The following is a 23,944-nucleotide window of genomic DNA, read 5'->3' on the forward strand; positions in this document are numbered from 1 at the left end:
AAATAAGTATTTGATCCCCTACCAACCACTAAGAGTTCAGCCTCCTCCAGACCAGTTACACGCTCCAAATCAACTTGGTGCCTGCATTAAAGACAGCTGTCTTAAATGGTCGCCTGTATAAAAGACTCCTGTCCACAGACTCAATTAATCAGTCTGACTCTAACCTCTACAACATGGGCAAGACCAAAGAGCTTTCTAAGGATGTCAGGGACAAGACCATAGACCTGCACAAGGCAGGAATGGGCTACAAAGCCATAAGTAAGACGCTGGGTGAGAAGGAGACAACTGTTGGTGCAATAGTAAGAAAATGGAAGACATACAAAATGACTGTCAATCGACATCGATCTGGGGCTCCATGCAAAATCTCACCTCGTGGGGTATCCTTGATCCTGAGGAAGGTGAGAGCTCAGCCGAAAACTACACGGGGGGAACTTGTTAATGATCTCAAGGCAGGTGGGACCACAGTCACCAAGAAAACCATTGGTGACACATTACGCCGTAATGCATTAAAATCCTGCAGTGCCCGCAAGGTCCCCCTGCTCAAGAAGGTACATGTACAGGCCCGTCTGAAGTTTGCAAATGAACATCTGGATGATTCTGAGCGTGATTGGGAGAAGGTGCTGTGGTCAGATGAGACTAAAATTGAGCTCTTTGGCATTAACTCAACTCGCCATTTTTGGAGGAAGAGAAATGCTGCCTATGACCCAAAGAACACCGTCCCCACTGTCAAGCATGGAGGTGGAAATATTATGTTTTGGGTGTGTTTCTCTGCTAAGTGCACAGGACTACTTCACTGCATCAATGGGAGAATGGATGGAGCCGTGTACCGTCAAATCCTGAGTGACAACCTCCTTCCCTCCACCAGGACATTAAAAATGGCTCGTGGCTGGGTCTTCCAGCACGACAATGACCCAAAACATACAGCCAAGGCAACAAAGGAGTGGCTCAAAAAGAAGCACATTAAGGTCATGGAGTGGCCTAGCCAGTCTCCAGACCTTAATCCCATCGAAAACTTATGGAGGGAGCTGAAGATCCGAGTTGCCAAGCGACAGCCTCGAAATCTTAATGATTTACAGATGATCTGCAAAGAGGAGTGGGCCAAAATTCCATCTAACATGTGTGCAAACCTCATCATCAACTACTAAAAATGTCTGACTGCTGTGCTTGCCAACAAGGGTTTTGCCACCAAGTATTAAGTCTTGTTTGCCAAAGGGATCAAATACTTATTTCTCTGTGCACAATGCAAATAAATATATATAATTTTGACAATGTTATTTTTTTTATTTTTTTTTATATAATCTATCTCTCACTGGTAAAATTAACTTAGCCTAAAAATTCTAGACTGTTCATGTCTTTGACAGTGGGCAAACTTACAAAATCAGCAAGGGATCAAATACTTATTTCCTTCACTGTATACTATAATTTTTGCTGGCTCCTATCAAGCCCTGTTTTGGGAAGCACTTAATAGGAGCACCAAGATGGCAGACCTTGGGGCATTCATTAAGCACCTAGTCTGCCATAACAACCATCGTATCAAGTCACAGGAGCTAGTGGAGTAACAGAGGGGGTCGCTATTGACCAGGGCATTTAAGTGGTTACCATATAATGTACTGGGAAATCTTGAACAATTATTTAGTATGGTGAAATGGAAAAAAATTAGCAATTTCCCCATTGATTTTTGGGTTTTGTTTTTACAGCGTTTTACCCTGTGGTAAAAATGACATGCTAACTTTATTCTGTGAAAAAAAAATAGTTTTGTGTTGCCATATTTTGAGAGACGTAACATTTAAAGAGAACCTTTCACCTCCCCATACATGTGCAGCTGAGTGCAGCATGTAATGGGGAGGGCTGCACAAATCCTGGGGCGCTTTCAAAAAAATTCTACCTCCCTCCGTTATTTAGATATCGGTGCCGTTATATTTGGCGCCCGATATTTAAATAACCCCATGAACAGTCAACGGGGCGTGTACTGGCAAGGGGGCATTTTACTTTGGCTGTGACACTGTCCAATCAGATATTGACAGTGCCACAGCAAGAGCGAGCAGAGAAAGTGCACGCTCTCTCTCTTCAGCATTGAAGATCAGTCTTTTCACCCGAACTGGCAAGGCGGCGTGTCACTGCTATGGACAGTGTAAGAGCTGGGGAGCGCTTACACTGGTCATAGCAGTGACACGCCCCCTTGCCAGTTCGGCAGACCAAGTACACGACTGATCTCTCGCAAGACCTGTAGAGATGAGAGCTCCTCTCCACAGCTCTTACACTGTCCGTATCAGTGACACGCCCCCTTGCCAGTTCGCATGAAAAGATTGATCTTCAAAGCTGAAGAGAGAGAGCGTTCTCTGCTCGCTCTTGCTGTGGCACTGTCCATATCTGATTGGACAGTGTCACATCCATAGAAACACGCCCCCTTGCCAGTACACGACCCGTTGACTGTTCAGGGGGTTATTTAATATAACGGCACCGATATCTAAATAACGGAGGGATGTAGAAATTTTTTTTAAAATGCCCCAGGGTTTGTGCAGCCCTCCCCATTACATGCTGCACTCAGCTACACATGTATGGGGAGGTGAAAGCTTATCTTTAATTTTTCCATTGATAAAGCGATGTGAGGGCTTTTAGTTTTGATTGATACCATTTTGGGGTACATTCGACTCTTTGATCACTTTTTATTCCATTTTGTGGGAGATAAGGTGACCAAAAAAGAGCAAATCTATTTTTTGGGGGGTTTTATTTACGTGTTCATCATGCGGGTTAAATAATGTTATATTGTAATAGTTAGGACTTTAACGGATGCGGTAATATCAATTCTGTATTTGTTTTTTATTTTTTACATTACTTTTGGAAAAAAATGGGAAATGAGGGGGTTAAGCTTTTAATATTTTTTTTGTATATTAGGACTTTATTTCACAGTTTTTTTTTCATTAGTGCCCCTAGAGGAATTAAACCAGTGATTGTTGGATCAATTGCACGATGGTGAAAGCCCCCAGGCCTGTCATCTTTTTACTCTTCTGAAGGCCTGCTTCATGTTAGGGCTTCATAGGAAACTGTGAGTGTAACAATATACTGCATTACATTAGTATTGCAGTATATCAAGCAAACAATCCAACGATCATTGGTTCAAGTTCCCTAGGGGGACTAGAAAAAAAGTTAAATACAGTAAAATAAAGTTTTCTTAAAATATATTAAAAAAAATAAAATATTAAAAGTTTAAAACCCTGTTTTTCCCATTTCCCCCCAAGCACAATGTAAAAATAAATAAATATCAAAACTGGTATTAGTTCACTGTTTTTTGGTCACTTCATCTCCCACAAAAATAATCAATAAAACATGATCAAAAAGTCTCATGTACCCCAAAATTGTACTAATAGAAACTACATCTCGCCCCGAAAACGTTAAGCCCTCTTACGACTCAATTGATGGAAAAAAAAAGTTATTTCTCTCAGAATATGGCAACAAATTTTATTTTTAACAATCAGTTTATCTTTGTAAAAGAAGTAAAACATAAATAAACAATATTACTTGGTATTGCCGTATTCATATTGACCCGCAGAATAAAGTTAACATACCATTTTTAAAGCTCGGTGAAAGCCGTAAAAAACTAAATACCCTCAAAAGATTTAGGAATCACTGTTTTATCCCATTCCAACCCACAAGGATTTTTTTTTCAAGTTTCCCACTACATTATATGGTACATTAAATGGTGCCGTAAACATCTACAATCGCCCTCATACCTCTATATCCACGTACAAGTAAAAAAGTTATGGCTTTTGGAAGGTGGGAGTAAAAAATTTATTTGGCCCCTAGGCTGCTATAACAACCATTGGATACCCGCAATCGAGTCATGGGGGGGTGGTGAGATGTCAGAGGGGGCCACACCCTCTTTCAACGGCTTAGAAGCCACATTTTCTACCGACCACGGCATATAAGGGGTTAACCCCTTCCCGACATTTGATGTATGGCTACGTCCAGTGGCATAACAATAGGGGTTGCAGCGGTCGCAATTGCGACCAGGCCCAGAAAGCCAGGGGGGCCCGCGGCCCACTGCACCACATCAATAAAAAGTTACTACAGTACACGGTCCCCTGTTACTATAGTAACTGACAGTACTTGCATACCTCCTTCCAGAGTGCAGCGGAGGTCTTGACGTCACAGCGCTCTACACAGCGCATGACGTCACAACGCTATGCGCTGCGCACAACATCCCGACCCTGCATGGAGTCAGGACCTCCACTGCGGCCAAAGAGGAGGGTAAGTTTAATACCACGGTCTGCTGGAGCATATAGGTCGGGGTCCGACTCCTGGTACCCTCACCAATCAGCTGTTTTGAAGAGTGTTCAGCACTTGTGCGAGCGCTACTTCCCCTTTATTACGGTCACTTTCTCACACTGAATCGCCAACATGGACGTGTCAGCAATTCACAGTGTGAGCAAGTAAGGAAAATGAAGGGGAAGTAGCACTCGTACGAGTGCTGCACCCCCTTCAAAACATCTGATTGTCGGATGTCCCGGGAGTCGGACCCCAACCCATCAGATATTGATGTCCTATCCTGAGGATAGGCCATCAATGTTTAGGGACTGGACAACCACTTTTAAGCCTACCAGGCTTAGATACATGGCCCCAGCAGACAGTAATCTTATACTGTATAAGATTACTGTCTGCCGAACCCTGTATCTAAGCCTAGCTTAGGCTTAGATACAGGGTCCAACAAACAGTATCACATATGCACATGGACCCTGTATCTAGGCCTACCATATGTGTTTGGCTGTGTTCACATTACCGTTGCCCTTCCATTGAGGGGTTCCGTCAGAGGTTTCTGACGGGTGAACCTTTAACGGAACGGCAAACTGAAACCTCAGCTCCGTTTCCCTCATCATTGATCTCCATGGTGACGGAAAAGTTGGTAAAGGTTTCTGTTTGCCACCATTGTGCCAGGGTTCCATTGTCCTTGACGCAACCTCAGACAGAACCCCTCAACGGAAAGCCAACGCTGATGTGAACAGGCCCTTAGATACTTGTTGTATTCCATGTCAGGGCTATCCTTTTTTGCTCCGGCCTTGGCGCTACACTGAAGTCTGACACACACATTATAATGTCACGTGTGTCATATTCAGCGCAGCGTCAAGTCCGGCACCAAGAGAGAAAGCCCAGAAGGCAGCTGCTGTCCACTGACCTCAGATCAGATCTTCGAAGCAGCCATGGGAGCCTGAAAAGATGCCAAACACTCGCCATAACTTCAGGGAGTAGATCGTTTTTGGCGCCTTTACAGCTACCCAATACCACCCTGCATCTCCTACCCGCCCCACACCACGCAGGGATTCACACAACAGGGTTCGGGTGTCGGCTGTTAAAAACAGCCATCTAGGTCCGTTTTTGACGGCCATTTTGCATCCGTTTTGTACCCGTTCCGTGCTTTCCGTTTTTGACACATTTTTCAAAACAGATGAATTTCATGTGTAGATAATGAAACACTGCCCTCTGTATATAGTGCCACACACCCCCTGTAAATAATACCGCAGCACCCTCTGTAGATAGTGCCACACAACCCCTTGTATATAGTGCCGCGCAACCCGTTGTAGATAATGCCACAGTGCCCTTTGTATATAATGCCACAGTACCCCCTGTATATAATGCCACAGTAGCCCGTGTAGATAATGTCACACAGCCCTCCTGTAGATAGCGCCACGCAGCGTCCCCTGTAGATAATGCTGCAGTACCCCCTGTGTATAATGCCGCAGTACCTTCTGTGTATAATGCCACACAGCGTCCCCTGTAGATGGCGCCACATAGTGCCCCCCTGTAGATGGCGCCACACAGCACCCCACTGTAGATGGCGCCACACAGCGCCCCCCTGTAGATGGTGCCACACAGCGCCCCCTTGTAGATGGTGCCACACAGCGCCCCCTGTAGATGGGGCCACACAGCGCCACCTGTAGATGGCGCCACACAGCGCCCACTATAGATGGTGCCACACAGTGCCCCCCTGTAGATTGCACCACACAGTGCCCCCTGTAGAGGGAGCCACACAGTGCCCCCCTGTAGATAGCGTCACCACAACTGTTCATAGTGCTACCCGCCTTCCCCTGTAGAAACCACTGAAGCGCCCTCTAGCAGAGGAATCCTCGGCCAGATCATTGCCGACTCTGTGGCCGGGGATTCCCTCACGGAGGACTCCTTGACTCCACTGTCCATGTATGGACAGTGACATCAGTGGCTGATTGAGCGGAATCCCCGTTGCGGATAATATGGCCAGAATCCCCGGCCAGAGTCGGCAAGGGGGATTCCGCTCAAGGAATAGCCACTGACGTGACTGTCCATACATGGACAGTGGAGTCAGGGGGTCCTCCGTGAGGGAATCCCCGGCCACAGCATCGTCAATGCTCTGGCCGGGGATTCCTCTGCTAGAGGGAGCTACAGAGCTCCCTCTAGCCTATCTTAACCTCTTAAGCTCTTAACTCATGCTGAAGCAGAGACCTGATCGTTCCCTGCTTCAGTATTAAGTTCAACTGTGTCTGCGTCCTGAGGGCGCAAACACAGTTGACGGCGGGTCATACCCCCCACCGCACAGAGCAGCGGGACACCGCCCGGAATCCGGGACTGTCCCGCTGATTCCGGGATGGGTGGGTAGTCGTCAGGGGCTCTGGAGCAGAATCCCCGTCAATGCTATGACCGGGGATTCCGCTCCTAGCTCACATCCAACTTCCCGCCGGGTGCTGCCGGAAGGTGGATGCGGCAGCACCAGGCGTACATCCGGCCACCATTAAAGTAGATAGGATATGGCGCCGGACCTCCCTGGGAGCCGGAACCAAAAAAGCTGCAGGTAAAGTTTTTGGATCCGGCTCCCAGGGAGGTCCAGCGCCGTACGGTACCACAACAGATGTCCCTTGTGCCAGAACAGATCCCATAGAAAGCTATGGGATATGTTCTAGCATCAGTTTGCCTCTGGCTGTTCTTCAACACGCCGGAGGAAAACTGAAGCGGATGCCGTGTATATGTGTACGCCCCCTTAATAGACGGAAAAATCAAAAAGTTATGGCAACACAAAATAATTTGTATTTTTTACACTATATATTTGGTATTGCCGTAATCGTATTGACCCGCAGAAGAAGAAGTCAACATGTTGTTTCAATTGCTCAGCGAATACTGCAAAAAATAAGCGCAAAAAACAGATGGAGGAATCGCTGTTTTTTTTATTTTCTACCCGACAAATGTTTTTTTCCCCATTTCCTGGTACATTATATGGCACAATAAATGAAAAAGTTATAACTTTTGGAATGTGGGGAGGAAAAAACGAAAATGAAAATCTGAAAGTTGTTTATGACGGGAAGGAGTTAAACAGCTGGGATCATAGTAATCTGCGATAATTTATAACAGGGTGTAATATACAGCTGACATCTGCAACGTATGGAATAGGCTCAGCCCATTAGCCAGCTCCATACAAACCCTCAGGCCAGAGTCACACACACAGTTCTGATGCAGTTCTCGGTCCAGTTTTTGGCTCAGTTTTTTTAGTCAAACACAGAAGTGGATACAAATAAAGAAGATGCATCAGTCTTTTCTTTTAACTTTCCTTAATTTTGTATCCTATTCTGGCTTTTGCATGAAAACTACTGTAAGACTAAACTGTAATTTTGTACAGTTATCATGGCTGCTTTTCTATTTCAACTATACAAGCATAGCAAAGATGACATGTAAAAACGAGGCAAAAGCCACCACATTTTAAAGAAGTCAATTATTAACTTGTTTGTAGACCTGGAATTAAATAGGTCTAAATAAGTTCATTGATACTGTGCATTCATTGGTATAAACAAAATAAAGTTCTGAAGCTGATCAGAAGGTGATCAGAAGGACCGAAGCTAAATAGTCAAATGTAAAGGTGGGTGGGCTGAACTCTCCCTACAAATATCACATATTGCCCCAAACTAAAATGATTAGTGAAACACTTAAGTTTTTAGTATTCTATAAATAATGCTAAATCACTGTATTAATAAAGTTATACATCTTTGTGTTTCAATTACTCACTATATTCAAGATATGTGTTTGCTTTCAGTAAATAAGAACATTCCTGTGTACATTCCGAGTCAGCAAACCCATAGATATCTAGTCCTACTCTCATCAACAGCTGTATCCAATCCAGAGAGTCCCCTTTCAGGCAGGGAGCTGCCATCACCAGACATCTGGGTCATAAGCCAAGTGTCCCGGATCACCGGGTGAGTGCCACAGTCAGCTGTATCTGCACCTTCAGATGCAGATACAGTTAAATACTGTGGAGGAGCAGAGAGCCGCCAGCTCCCTGTGCTGGGATCTTGTTCCAATATCTTGTAGGCTTCAGGTCTAATAAGATGCCCGAACAATACACCATTGCAGGCCGATACGATGACGTGACATAATCGCACCTACCTGCCTTCACTGGGCCACAACTGCTGTGCTCCGTTGATCGTGGGTACAGGGCTAGGCGAATATAAGTTTTATTATTTGAAGGGGTGCCAATACTTTGGGAGGACCTAAGGGGTTACCTATACTGTAGAGGGCTTAGGGAGTACCAATACATTTGGGAGTACTCAGGGGTCACTAATTCTATTGAGAGCACTCAGGCAGCAACAATACTTTGTAGGGGACACTAATACACTGTGGTGGATACTATAGGGGCAGTAATACTGTATAGGGGCTCTATTACAGTTTGGCGGGCAGTAAAACTGTGTACTGTGCACTCAGAGGGCACTATTAGAGTGTGTGCGGCAGTAATATTGGGGTACTCAGGGGAAACTATTACAATGATTAATCTTTATTTACATAAAAAAAGGAAAACCCCTTAAACTATTGCCTTTTGATCTTTGGATTCCATTCTGGTGTTGCTGGGGTATTTTGCTGTGTAAATGGTATGATAAACTTGAAGAGAACCTATCACTAGGTCATATAAGTGAACTGGTTTTCTGACCTGAATAGCGCTATTTCCCTGATTCCAGCTCTGTTTTTTTTTTTTCTTGGACTCCTCCTCCATTCCAGAGATATGGCCCACTGTTGTGTTGGCTTCTTATATAATAATTTTCTGTAGTTAGGTCAACTACCCTCAAGCTGCCTCGTGCTGATTGGTCAGCATCAGAGACAGGAAAGCTAGCTTCACCCCGTTGGCTAACTACAATACATTAGCATTTATTGAGCCAACACAACAGTAGGCCATATCTCTGGAAGGGGGGGCCTAAGAAAAAAACAAAACATCACCGCAATCAGGGAGGCAGCGCTATTCAGGTCAGTAAACCAGTTCAACATATATAACCTAGTGACAGGTCCTCTTTAAGCTGTGTTTACAGTTCTTTCATCAGGTTGACAACTCGCTTTGATGGACAAAATCTTGTCACATTTCACAAACCTGATTGACCTATCATCAAAGGGATCCATCAGGACGCAAAATAGATCATAGCAGATCCATCATATCCATCATGGTTTCTGTAAAAATGGCAGCGATTGTGTCATCGTGAACAGAGCATAGCATACTGACTGGCAATTAAATCAAAAGGATAGAATAGAAAGCAGTCCGAAAGTCCAAAACAGTATCTTTGGAGGGTGTAACTTCCCCCAGCCTGTATGCAAAAAGATAACAGTACAAACTTGTGTGCTATCATGTCTTCTTCACCTTGTAGTTCCACATACAGATGCAGTGGTCCTTCAATCCAGATAAACGCAATCAGTCACCACACAGCCGGAAGTGGCGAAACCCAGGGTTGGGCTAGAGAGTTTGGCGTGCCGCATGCTATTGATCATGTTTTAAAGTTTTATGTTTCCTGTAAGTATGGAATAAAAGCGTGAAGTAAATTTAGTCCAAAGGGTGTTGCACTATTTGTTCCCTTATTCCCTCTTCGGAGATATAGTGTGGTGACCGATTGGATTTATCTGGATCGAAGCATCTCTACGCCCCTGTGTGGAACTACAAGGTGAAGAAGTTTGGACTGTGGAGTTGTCTTTTTGCATATGGGCTGGGGGAAGTTACACCCTCCGAAGATACTGTTTTGGACTTTTGGATTGCCTTAATATGACCCTCAGAGCGGTAAAATAATTCGTAATTTGTTTGCATTTGGGTGTTGAGGATTTCACCTATATAATATTTTTTTACTGCTCCGGTCATTATTATATATTGAGTCAAGAGCCGGGGATCTCTTTATAATCTTTATAATATGGGGAGAAGTGGATGCCTGACATTATTGTTCTATATTTAAGAATCTAGAAAAGACTATGCTCACCCTACTGGGACCATTCTGGCATCAAACACATTAAAAACATCACTTCTAGTTTAGACATTGGGATATATGAAAATATCACATTTGTATTAAGGGTTAACTAAACATTTAAAAAACGTTTGATGTGACATAGTAACATGTCAGAAGATTTCATTGGTAGGGGACCGAGCACAGGGACCCCCAGCGATCGTAAAAAAAACAGAGTGGCAGGTGAGCTCGGGTGTCACTATGACATGTCAAAAGTTTTTTAAAAGTTTAGTTATACTTTAAGTATCTGACAATATCAAAATGTAGAGTAGTAACAGAAGTTGTTACTATTCAATAAATCCTGTTTTAGATGGATCTTTAGTTGGCTTAAAACCGGAATCACACATGCAGTTTTTGGTGAGGTGTTTGATTTTTTTATTTTAGCCAACTCAAAGTCCATACAAAATAAAGAAAAGGTAAAAAGGAAAGACTTAAACTTCTCTCTTTTGTACCCAATCCTGTGTTTGCCTAAACAACTGAACCAAAAACTGCACGTGTGAATCCAGCCTTAAGCCATAATGAGTGTGTGACAAAATGTGTAGTAGACAGTATTTTTAAAACGGTGGTAGTCTTGAGCATTGGACACTTCTTTTCATTGGTATTCATATTTTAGGAAACTGTTCCTGGGAATAAACATTGACAGCCTATCAAAGTGTGATTAGTAGGGGTTCCAAGGGTATGACCGCCACTGATTACACATTGAGGGCCCACACTTGAATCGGGCAAAACTGCAGTACCAGGTACAGCCACACATGCAGGCACGCTGCTGTGCCTGGATAAAACATCAGTATGGTCCCAAGGATTGGGCCCCAATCATGGCCTATTTTAAGCATAGGCCATCAATGTGTATTCCCGGAAAAGCCTTTTAAGTGTTCTCTAACATATTTCTAATAGCACCTTTAAAAATAAATAAAAACCTTTCGTATCTTAGTTAGATTTCTGTCCCATATTTATCTATAGAAAAATGCTTTTCTTTCTTTTTTTTTCCATTATGGTTTTTCTGTTTTTCTCCTAAAGTCTCATTTTCTTTTCTTATCTATACAACAAAAGCTTCTCTGGATGTTTTCCTTCAAGGTATATTGTTTTTGGAATGGACATTCACTGCATGTGTCTGCTGAATTGAACTGAAAGCCCAAATTCTGATTGTCATACCAAGCTATTTGCTTTTTACAAGATCCAGACAGAATTTTTTATGCTAACAAAATACTGTATATATTATCGTTTTTGAAAGTTGATTCAGCAGCATTACTGGAACGTCACTCTTGTTGAAATTCTTTTTAATACTAATCATCTATAATTATGACAAAAATAACCTATCATCTCATTCACGTTGCACCACAAAACTGTGCTATTATATGAATGATGCAAACCTGTAATGCCTTATGTCTATCATTTGCAAAATCTTGCCTGAAGCGTACACTAAACGTTGGAGAGCCGCAAAGAAATATATTAGGGAATCGCATACTGTATATGGTGAATCCCTTAATACATTTTCAGAAATACCTATTTTTGCCAGGGGAAGCGGCTGATAATAATTTACAAGATTTCAGGAAATTTCAATCTCCATGTGGCTTATTTGCAGGCTCATCAGCAGTCTACATGAAGTTATTAAATGTATCCAGGCCGCAATCTGAACAGAACACCTGGTAATCTGATACTGCTTTTAGGTGCCCGGAATAAAATTCCCCAAAAAGGAGAGCATTGCCACCAGCCACAGGGAACCCACAGATAGCAAATTTAGCTATGTGTCCCATGAAGCATCCTTTATATGGCATGTGATACATGGCAAATTGCGGCATATTCCCTGCCCACTGCTTTAGTTATTATGATGTTGCATCATGACACACCACTCAGAGGTTAGGAGGTGGGGTGCCAGGGTGAAGGTAGTAAGCTTGCAACCGCATCACATTCAGATGGAGAAGAAGATGAAAGTATCTTTTGCTTATCCTGCAGCTTTACCTGACCCATTTTTTTTGGTATGAAGGTACACTACCAGTCCAGTAATAATTTGCTATTTTTGTGGGAAAGAATTAAATTAATGTTAGTGTCCCCACACACAAGCAGTCTTATCGTATAAGGTACCTCCCTTAAGCGTCCTTTGGCCCAGGTACATTGTGAGGAATAACTTATCCGGCAAAGGGTACATAAAGCTGGGGGGGTTATTTAAACGACAATATGTCTTCCTACCTTTTAGCCAATTGCAGAATATTCTCTCATTAAGCCCACTATGACCCTATTTGATTCATGCACCTTGTAGCACAAGATGAGGCCCTGTACCCATTGGCTTTATGGGTCACAGAAATTTATGATGGCACCCCTGCCTGTATCTCCATAGAACCCTTGAAATTCCCTGCAGTCCAGCTAGTTTTTATTGCAACCTTCCTGTGGCTAAAGGCCGTAATGCTTTTAAAAATAGCTATTTATGGCATTTTCTAATATATTCTTTAGGGCATTTTCACCTCTTTAAAGATTTAATTCAATATTAAGAATTTTTTTCTTATTTAGGGCAGTGCCAAAGATTTTTCAGCGGTGTCACTGTAAACATAATTGCATAGATATGCTTAAATATTCACTGGAAGATGCACATTAGTGATCTCTCCAGCAGCTAAAACTTTATTGGAGGTGACAAACACCTACCCTAGCAAAAGAAATGTATTCAATTCTTTGAAGTGGTAATTTGCAAACTGAAAATTGCTTTATAGTAGAAAAGAGTTATTATATAAAAAATTGGTCTCAAACTACTCATGAAACAGAAATGACTATGTAAAAAAGCCACAGCTGAAAAAATAGTTTTGTGATGCTACCCTAAGGGCAGAATTGCAGATGATAGGTGTTATCACTTAAGCAGCAGAGCACCTTGGTCATCACATTCATTCTCCCTTTAGTCTTCATAATCCGTATGGGCGAATTCTTGAAATCCTAAAGTTACTCATATAAATCATAAACCAAATGGACCTATAATTACACATTATATTTTATTGTTAAAATACAATAACAGCCAGGAAAAATTCATTCGCCCATACGTTGTGAGTATCAAAGTAAAGTAGAGCTACAGTAGTGATTTCCTTTTTTACATAATTTTATACAGTATGGTTATATTTTATGTATGAATTGCAATTATTGTATTGTATTTAACTAAAACTAAATATACAACTGTTAAAAGATGTTGGGCATTATATATGATATACTTCATCATATTTATCTGCACTTTTTAGACACATTTTATTCACATTCACAGTTAAATAATTGTAATTATTTTTTATTTAAATGTGTATTTTTTCTCAAACATTTTTTTCTATTTAAAGTGAGATGAAAATTCAATGTAATATTTTGGAAAAATCGAATATAAATATGGATGTAAAATATCAATATTATAATTCTCTTTTACATTTTTGTATGATTCTATGAGAGTGAAGATGATCAGAATTAGGGTGTTATGTTGTTAAGTCTAAAAACAAAAGGCAATAGATGTCTCCTCTTATTTTTAAAATATTTTTTTTTTTATTGGCGTAAGTCAAAATCAGGTAAGTAGCTAATAAAATGGTGAAGTTATGAACAATGGTACCAGTAAAGACCATGTGCTATCTAGCTGATAAGGATTTGGAAAAACGTGGTGATAAGTATGTATTTCTAAATCCATGGAATATTCATTTACACATATTTGAAAATGCTATATTTTACCTTTATACTCTTAGCCTCTGTTCACATCTGTTTTGTGGTTTCCGTCTATAATAGAAGCCAGTATGCAATGCTGGATCCATTATATGCTGGATACCAACAATGCTCGACATACCCCTTTGACTTATAATGGGGTACGTCGGGTTCCATTATGGTTTCCATCAAATCTGACAGAATATGATGGAGCCTCCAACACAAATGTGATCAAACTCCTAATCTATAAGACCTCATTCACATATGCACACTTTGTCAGCATTTTCCACCAGTATTTGTAAATCACAACAGGAAGTGGGTCCAAACAAGGAAGAAGTACACATCTTTCCAGTACAGTTTTTCTTTCCTTATGTTCCACTTTGTAAGGATGCTGGCTGGCCACAAGATGGCATAACTATGCTTCACCTATAACAGTCCCCTTTCCTGGGGACTAACAGTGTCTCCTGGTACTCAGTTATCCCCAGGATTTACAGTAGGGTCGTATTTGTGAGCCAACTGGATTTCTGAAGCAAAGGGAAATATAGAACATGTATCATAATATTAGCAGACAAAAGGAATTCAGGAAACAGGAACTCACCCATTGAAGACAGGGATGGTAACAAGATAACGATGGGAACAAACGGATGATGGGTAATGATACCAGTCAAATGATGGTAATAAACGGATGTTGGGTAATGGTAACAAGCTTACCCTAACTTAAAAGTGTTATCAACTACCGCACAACTGATGACCTATCCACTGGATAGGTAATCAATACATGATCTGCTGGGGTCCGACAGCTGGACCACGCTCCGTTTAGCTCCTCCGGCTGCCTCTGGGCATGCCGGAAGCAGTTGGCATCGGTCATGGAATAGCGGCCAAGCTGCAGTACTGGTCCAGATGTCATCATCAGTAGGTCATCATTTCTCCGGTGGTGGACAACCCCTTTAAGCTCACCCTGTATCTATCTGTGGATCTATTCCTAAGCCTTGACTCTAACACCAGACACCACTAATTCTCACTATCCAAAGCACTGTCCCTAATAAAGTCCCTAATCTGCAGACACTATCCCTAACACAACACAAGGAAATACTAGGAACCGGAATACATGAAAACAAAACTAAACAGATCCAAAACTAAGTGAAACAAGGTAAAATAGAACAAAAAACAATTGAGACAGGATAAAACCTAACAACTAAACAAGTCTAAAACTGAAGCAAAGAAGACCTGAGGAAATACAAGACCAAGCTTGAAAAACAAAAGACTAGTCTAGTAACACATGATCTGGTAAACAGAAGCACAAGCAAACACTCATAGCATATGCTATCTCCGATAATCCAATGCAGAGTTTCCCAACCTTTTCAGGCTTGAGGCATCCCTGGGAAAAAAAATCTGCATTGCACCCCTACCAAACATTGTTTACAAAAAGACAAAAAATAGCTAAAAACAAGCACTACACTCTTAGGGTATGTTCACACAGTGTTTTTTTGTAAGGCAGATTTTGAATTGACAGCTTTGTTTGACGCTTTTTCTTCGCATTTTTTTTGCTGTGTTTTTTGCTCACATTTTTTTTAAGCTGTTGAAGCTAATGCAAAAACCGCAGTCAAAAAAAGCACTCCAAACCGGCACCGCAGGTATTTTCTGCCTCCTATTAATTTCAATGGGAGGTCAGAGACGGAAACCACTCAAAGACCATCAGGTCCCACTCATGGTAAAATGACCATCAGCCCCCACTCACAGTAAAATGACCATCAGCCCCCCACTTGCAGTAAAATGAGCATCAGCCCGCCACTCAAAGTAAAATGACCTTCAACCCCCCCACTCACAGTAAAATGACCATCAGCCCCCCTCACAGTAAAATGACCATCAGCCCACCACTCACAGTAAAATGACCATCAGCTCCCCACTCACAGTAAAATGACCATCAGCCCCCCTCAAAGTAAAATAACCATCAGCCCCCCATCTTTAGTAAAGTGACCATCACAGACAGAAAGTGTGCTTACTCCTGGGAAAGGAATAAATAAGGAGGTATAATAAGAGAGGACTACAAATCCCAGCATGTCCAGGCTGTTATTATGGGATATCTGAGGACATTACAAGGAGGAAGTATAAGCGGAGAGAACTCTAACTCCCAGCATGTCCTGACTTTATTATTGGAAATCAGAGGACATTACAAGGAGGAGGTATAGAGGAGAGAACTATAACTCCCAGCATGTCCAGGCTGTTATTATGGGACATCAGAGGACATTACAGGGAGGAGGTATAAGAGGAGAGAACTACAACTTCCAGCATGTCCAGGCTGTTATTATGGGACATCAGAGGAGGAGGTATAAGATGACAGAACTACAACTCCCAGTATTCCCCTGTCTCTAGTTCTCACACAATTGCTGTAAAACTATATAAGAAATACTTACCCTGCCCAGGTCCGTAGCTTTGGCTGCTCTCCCTCCGTCAGGCTCTTGTTAAGGGAAGTTGTGAACAGTACTTGTAGTAGACGTGCATGTGTCTCGTCTGCTACAAGGATAGTTGGAGTAAGCGTCGGGGGTGGAGCTTGTAGCTGACGTGCGTGCGTCACGTCTCCTACATGAATAAACTAAGTAAGCGTCGGGGGCGGTGCTTGTAGCAGACGTGTGTCACGTCTAATACAAGCAACAGTTTTTTTTTGTCTTTTTTTGCAGTGGCTGAGCAGAGTGCCGCGGCACCCCAGTTGGGAACCACTGATCCAATGCCTAGGGTTCGAATCTGACCAAGGACAACATCTACATGGAGTTTATATGTTCCTGGTTTTCTCTGAGTAAGGCCTCATGCACACGGCCATGCCCGTAATCTTGGCCCGCTATTGCAAGCACGGCTAGTCACTGACAGGCCGCATTTTCGGGCCGTGCTCCCATACACACAGTAAAATGACCATCAGCCCCTCCACTACGACAGACACCCTTCCGTAGCGATACAGAAAGGTGTCCGCGGCCAATAGAACTGGGAAGGTCTGTAATTGCGGACCGTATTGCGGTCTGCAATTATGGAGATTTTTTACGGTCGTGTGCATGGGACCTAATCTAGTTTTCTCCAACACTCCACAAACATACTTATAGGTTATTTTTGGAATTTAGATTGTGAATCCCAATAGGGACAAGGCCAATGTGAGTGATGAATATCTCCGTACAACGCTGCAGAATATGATGGCAATAAAAAAAAAACTAAAGATTGTTGAGGAGAGGCAGACCAATTCAAATAGTCTCTCCAAATTAGCCACAGTGGCTCGCTTCAGTGTGGTCATATGACCTGCACTGATAATTCAGCAGCTGCTGATTAATAGCCAGGAGATGACTAGCCTGCAGGAACAGAACTGCTAACCAAAATACTGAAATGTGAGTGAGGCATAACTATCTTCCCCTGATTAATAAGGATAAATTCCGCTACAAAACTAGTGCATCTAAAATGCCTAAAAAACATTCATTGAAAAATAATAATGTAGAATTAACTGAATAGTAAATTGCACAATATAGAGAGAAACAAATGCCACCCAAAAAATGATGTAAATACTAATGCCACCCAAAATTCTGCACATAATTTAATGACCCACTCTGCCAACGTTTGATGCTTTATTTTGGATTATCTTTGTAGTGAAATTTTAAACTCGGGATTTATGTATTATTTTATTCTTTTTTATTACTTATTTTATTAAGTAAAATTAAGATTAAGTCAAGTAACACATAAGAAATAAAACAAAAAATGGTCTTGGCCTTATGTACCCAGCCTTTTTTAATTTGTGAGCTACTTTCAAATAGGACAGACGTTGTTAAGCCATATGGAATATAAAAAGGGAAACAGCCTATAAATGATATGACCCAGTGATCAGGCATTTGCAGTGCTTTATTGTAAACCCCATTGATATGATTTTTGAACCTACTGCCAAGTTTTAGTAATTCTATGATAAGGCTAGTTCTAGTGCCACTAATGCACAATGGTATCTGCCACTGCCAACAGCTGGGCTCTACATGTAGTTAGCCCGAGGGACACATGTGACTCCCAAGCCCCTCTTTGTGGAACACTGGTCTTGGCCAATAACAGTATATGTGAAATTATATGATCACTTACATAGTTTCTTTCATGGTTCCTATGCAATGTCATTTCACAAGAGATCTACTCGAACAGAATACTAGGGCACAAACTCAAATAAATTGACTCACCTTTATTCATGACCGCTTTTTGAAGTCACATTTGAACTATGAATGAATATTTCTAGAATATTGGGGTTACCGAATATGGAATTTGTGATACTTATATAATTTTTTCACATTGACGTATAAACAATTTTATTGCAATGCCTAATACATTTTTTTTTACTTGATCATGTAACATTAGGCTCCAACTATTGATATTCGTCCAAGATCAGCAACTATTCAGATGAATAATGCCACACATCTGCAAGAGAGAGATGAAGAATATGGCTACGAGTGTCTTGATGGAAAAGATTGTGCCAGTTTCTTCTGCTGTTTTGAGGATTGCCGAACTGGTGCTTGGAGACATGGAAGAATACATATTCGTGTTGCAAAAATTGACTCGTATTCCCGAATTTTCTTCCCAACTGCTTTCTGCTTATTTAATTTGGTTTATTGGGTATCGTATCTTTATCTTTAAAAAGAAAAGAAAATATGCCACTAAAATGGATATGCGACACAGGCCTTATAAAGCGTAAATATTTTTTTCATTTAAGAAGTGATATGGTTTGTGTATAGCACCAATGCACATTTTATCAGTTTATTTAACTTACTGAGTGCCATCGGCTGGTTTTACATGGAAACTGAGACAGTGGATCTGATCGTTCAGATCTTGGTTTAGTCTATTACACTGTATAAGTATTATAGGAGATATATTTTGGAGATAAGAGAGAGCTTCTATGTAAATGCACTTTGGCAGATTCACACCATGCCAACATATGAACATGACATATAAATCTATTATTGCATTTCAATAGTGGTACTTATTACACTGAGATATAACAACTATAGAGGTAAAGCTTAAAATACTTTTTATAAAATTAAAAGCTATTCACTGTCCAGTTGTGGAGCACATGTAAAATGATGTAAATATTTTATTACCTTGAACCCTGTAGTGCATAAGTTAATGCATGCATCCGTTGAGACCAACACAAAAGAAATGGACCATACCATACAGTGTTATGTTTTTTTTGTATGTCTGCCTGTGCTATTTAAGGTAAATTAACTTATGAATTCATTTTGTTTGCTCAACCACAGCTACCTATGTTCATGACATGCATGAAAATGAAATTATTCTGCACTTTCCTGGGTACCATTATATATGCCTTAAGGATAAGAATACAAAGCAATTTACATTCCTAGGAAATCATTTTAGTATCTTAAAATACCTGCCAAAGTAGTGATCCAATCAGAATTTCTTCTATTATCCTACATAATTATACTTAAAGGCTATTTACACATTTGAAATAAATATATACTGTATATATATATATATATATATATATATTTTTTTTTTTTTTTTTTTTTTTTAATAAATCAATGATTTATGTGATTTTAAACATTTAAATAGATTTTTATTTAAAAAAAATATATTTTTAAGATACAGCTTCTATGTATTCTGTATACATGGAAGCTGCATGGTTCTGTCAAAGCCAGAGCCATCAGTTTAGCTGAGCTGACAGTTTTGACTGAAAGCTGGTCCTGCTTGTCTCTAACAGGCTGGACACAGCTAATAACGATCACATCTAAGTTCATAACTTAGTGATTGTTATGAGCTGGATCCTGCATTACCAGCTTTCAGCTGAGCAAATCCACTTTGACGGAAAAATACAGCTTCTATGTATACAGAATGAAAAGAATCAGAATTTTAAAAAGTTTTTTAAAATCACATAAAACATTGATTTCTTTTTATTTTTTAAAAATTCTCTTCAAAGCTGTACATAAGTTGATGATAATGTTGAATTAACAGGTTAATCCTATCACAACTCTTTTGTAGCCCTTTCCTCCTGGTGGATAACTGTACTCTTGCAGCACTTATCCACATTTCTACATAAATGCAAAATTAGATGTTAATTAGAATTAAAGAGGTACTGAGGACTACCACCCAATGTAATTTTCTGATATGTCTAAATGGCAGAAAATGTTGTGAGTTCTGATATCCCTTTTAATAATGCTGAATACATTTTTTTTGTTGGTTGTTGCTATTGACACGTGACAATACTGCAGCCAATTATTGCTACTAAAAAAGTTTAAATATCCAAAAATTGACTTCATTATGTGACAATCTGGAGAAAAATAATTTACTGTTAGATTTTACATCTTTATTGATGGTACATTATTTCTGTTCTAGAATCAGAGTTGTTGAGGGATTACTCAAAACATTTTTAATTAGGATGGCCATACATGGTAACATTTTCATAGAATTAGGGGAAGATTTGACAAATATTAATAACGGTTGTATATTTTAATGAGGGGGGGGGACTATTTGCCAAGGCATCTAAATAACTAATGTATTTTAAAATCATTTTCTTTATTTGTCACAATAAAAGACTCACAGGTCACATTGATTCCCCTTAAAAGGTGTCTGGTCATTACAGGGGTATTCCCAAATCATCCCGCGACCAGCCCAGTAAAGCGGTTGCCGCATTCGTTCGCAGACGGATTGGAGAGGTGGCTCGCTTGCTCGGGTGTTTCATTAACCTCCATAAAACTGAAATGAGACAGCCTTGGCCACTTCTCCATTTATTCTCCACCTAGATGCAGGGGCCGGCAGCCCCCTCACCGGGTGGGATGGGGATAGTGGCACCCCAGTTCTCCACTTAGTTGAAGGTCACAGAGGTAGAACCTGCACCTATCACACATTTATGGCATACCCTGTGGATCATCTATAAATGTGAAAGTTGGGAATACTCCTTTACTTTTGACATCATGGAGTTAAAGTAATCTAAACCAGTCACAAAATTGTTAATTGCAGCTGTTTGACAATAAAAATGGACTATATAAAGTTAGATGTCTTACCCTCACCAATAGTCATTGTGATGTCTCCTGACAGATTAATTCCTTATGTTATTTGATGAGATTTTCACAATAGTTACCAAAATTTCAATAACATTTTTATCGCATTCGCCAACTTAAATAACATCTTTATCAAAATGTCTACGACATAAAATCATAAAAAATAGGTTCAGATTATGTTTCAAATTGTGTGGTGATATCAAGTCTTCTTCAGATCTCATAAAATGCCTTTAATATTTAAAAATATTTACATTCAATGAAACAATTTTCTTTGTGATGATAAATATATATATATATATATATATATATATATGTATATATGTATATATATATATCTTATTCTTATAAACTGACTTAGATTTAAATAATGCACCAAATATTGTAAATATTCTCACAAGGTAGAAACAGAATATACCTGTGCCAACATGCTTTCAGTGCATACACCTAAGTATCAGTCGTACAGCCATTAAATGTCCGTTGTATTACACTGATAGCCAGTCTATTACAATGGCTTATTTGTAAAGTAATTTCACATATACAATACAACATAAGTAGTTCATGATAGAAGAATCTGAAACATTTCATATGTATATGCATCTTTTGCATTTGATTATATTTAAAGTAGATGTATGTGCCAAAAATTACAGCCAAGATCGTATTACATACAATGTAATATGCATTTTTTTTTAAGGGAATTAGAAAATAAATCATTAGACTTTTTTTTTTTTTTTGCTCAGTTGTTCATAACATACAGTAGTTGAATATTATTTAGTAACACATCAGTAAAAACATGCTTGGTATAATCATTCTTATTTCTGTATTGTTTTATACTCTACATTTAGGAAGCTGGTGCCGAAGAAAAAACTGTGTCATGTACTGTATGCAGAAAATCTATAAAATATTTAGATATTTTTTAATTAATATTGTTTTTTACTTTAGTTTTTTATTATTATTTTTTTTATTCCCTGGTCATCATAGCTAAAGTCTAAACTGCAAATTAATTTTGTTTTCTGCCTTACACACCTCATAATCCAAGAACCTCTCCTGTTCTCTCTCCTTATGTCCCCTGTAAATCAACCCATAAATGCCTTACCTCACCTTACCTCATTCCATAATACCTTACCTTACTTACCTCAGCAGACTTGCCATATTGCCAAAAAAATAAAATATAAGCTAGTCAATTATAGTATTATGGTATTTAAGTATTATCTTAAAATAGTTTTTTTTTTTTGTATATTATCCAGTTCACTCCTGAATTTTCATTATTAGGTTTCAAAAACATTACTACTCAAATTACCTTACACATACTGTGGGTCATTCAGTTATGATAAGGAAATTAGAAAGTATGGACAGTACTAAAAACCTCAATAGTAGTGATGTAAAAAAACCTTAATAGAGTGATGTATGAATAGCTGCTTGGCCCACCCTTGAGGACAATAGCTGCCATCAAGCAATCTGTCTTCCAGCTGAATTACTGGAACTACACTGAGTGAGTAATGTAGGGAGCAAAAGACCTTCAAAAATGAACTGCAGCTGGAACCAAAAGATTATGGCTCCGTAGAGAATGAATGGCACACCGAAGGTTAAAAGAGACTTCCAAAAAAGAAATATACAAGCTCATTAGAATGTCCTCCAACATTGATTATTTTTTTATCAATAACTAGGGCCACAGGATAAGTTAAAGATCCAGCATATGCATGTGTCTGAGCTTGTCCTAATGTCAATGCTTCTGGTCACCAAGATTTCAACGTCCACAATAAAACTTACATTTTAAGAGGCTGTAGTGTTTTTTACTGAACGCAAATACGTATCCGTAGTCATCTGCAAGTCATCCGCATATCTGGCACGATGTCCGCAAATACGGTCCGTAGTGAATCTGTAGGGCATTCATTTACGGTTCCGTAAAAAAAAGGGAGGCTACAAATGATGTTACCAACATGTCCCAACCCCTGGAAAAGGTCACATGATCGCTAAGGCGCCATTTTCTTGTGAAATGCCCTGCCGTCTCATAGCAACGCTTCTGCAATTACAGATGGCTACGGGCCCATAGAGTCCGTGCCGCAGTTGCAAACAAGAATATGACATGTTCTATATTTTGCAGATCATTTCCACAGCCCAGACACATATCCGTACATATACTGGAAGGTGTGCGTGGCCAATAGAAATAAATGAGTCCGCAGATTATCCATAATTACGGATCCATAATAACGGATAAAAACTACGGTTGTGTACATGGCGCCTAAGGCAGTTACGATTCAAACTTTGACGTAGATCACGATTTTGATGCACATTAATTTCCCAGTAGCCGACGATAGCAGAGGACAGGAGCATTGTCCTTGGGACAATCTCAGCAATTTACAAGAAGCCTAGATCACTTTACATGGGGTTCATTAGGACACAAGAAAGTGATTCATCTTTTTGTTCACAGGGCTAAAATTCTTCAAAGGGGCTTTAATGTAAGTATACTGCAGACTTATCACACTAGGCATTCTCTGCTTGATCTCAATGTTTTAATAGAAAAGTAGGAATGCTCACGTTATAAAAATGCAAGTAATTAAATTGTCCACCATTAGCTGTAAATTAAACTTACTAGCTTAAAGTTCATTAGCCACTGAGTTTTTATGTTACCTTATTAGATAGTCTCAGAAATATTCAATTAAATTATCTATTTTTTTAATGTTCTATTGTGAAAATCTACATCTGGTTGCGAGTGATTTGGCGATATATCTGAATGAGTCTTGAAGACTTGCTCAGTGATGGCTTTAATCGTTCATATTTACCATTGTTTAACAGTATATTAGGCTGTTGTAACGAGAGAATAAGATGTAGATTAAAATGATGAAAAGGTATTTTATGAGTACTAAGCAGCTTCAGAACCAAGGGTGTAACATTACAGATGCAGGTGTTGTAGTCACACCCAGACCCTGGAGCTTGAGGGGGCCCAAAAAAAGACCTTCTGTCTCATATGAGGAGACCAGTTCTATTACCCCCACTAGTATTATTACAGGTTTTTTATCA

At 40.0% G+C, this 23,944-nt stretch overlaps 1 protein-coding gene across 2 annotated transcripts in view; it reads left to right on the forward strand.

Annotated features, from left to right (window-relative positions):
• Positions 1-19,370, forward strand: part of GABRG2 (gamma-aminobutyric acid type A receptor subunit gamma2) — a 169,695-nt gene extending 150,325 nt beyond the window's left edge. Inside the window, exons 9-10 of one of the 2 annotated variants that reach the window (XM_075856305.1) lie at positions 11,310-11,333; positions 18,276-19,370. In XM_075856305.1, coding sequence (XP_075712420.1) covers positions 11,310-11,333; positions 18,276-18,551 — 300 coding nt within the window. In that variant the 3' untranslated portion in view covers positions 18,552-19,370. The remainder of the gene's footprint in view (positions 1-11,309; positions 11,334-18,275) is intronic. The other variant, XM_075856306.1, reaches the window with a different exon arrangement.
• The last annotated feature ends 4,574 nt before the right edge of the window (positions 19,371-23,944 follow it).

The sequence above is a fragment of the Rhinoderma darwinii genome, chromosome 3 (assembly GCF_050947455.1).
Source record: "Rhinoderma darwinii isolate aRhiDar2 chromosome 3, aRhiDar2.hap1, whole genome shotgun sequence".
Taxonomy (NCBI): Eukaryota; Metazoa; Chordata; class Amphibia; order Anura; family Rhinodermatidae; genus Rhinoderma; species Rhinoderma darwinii.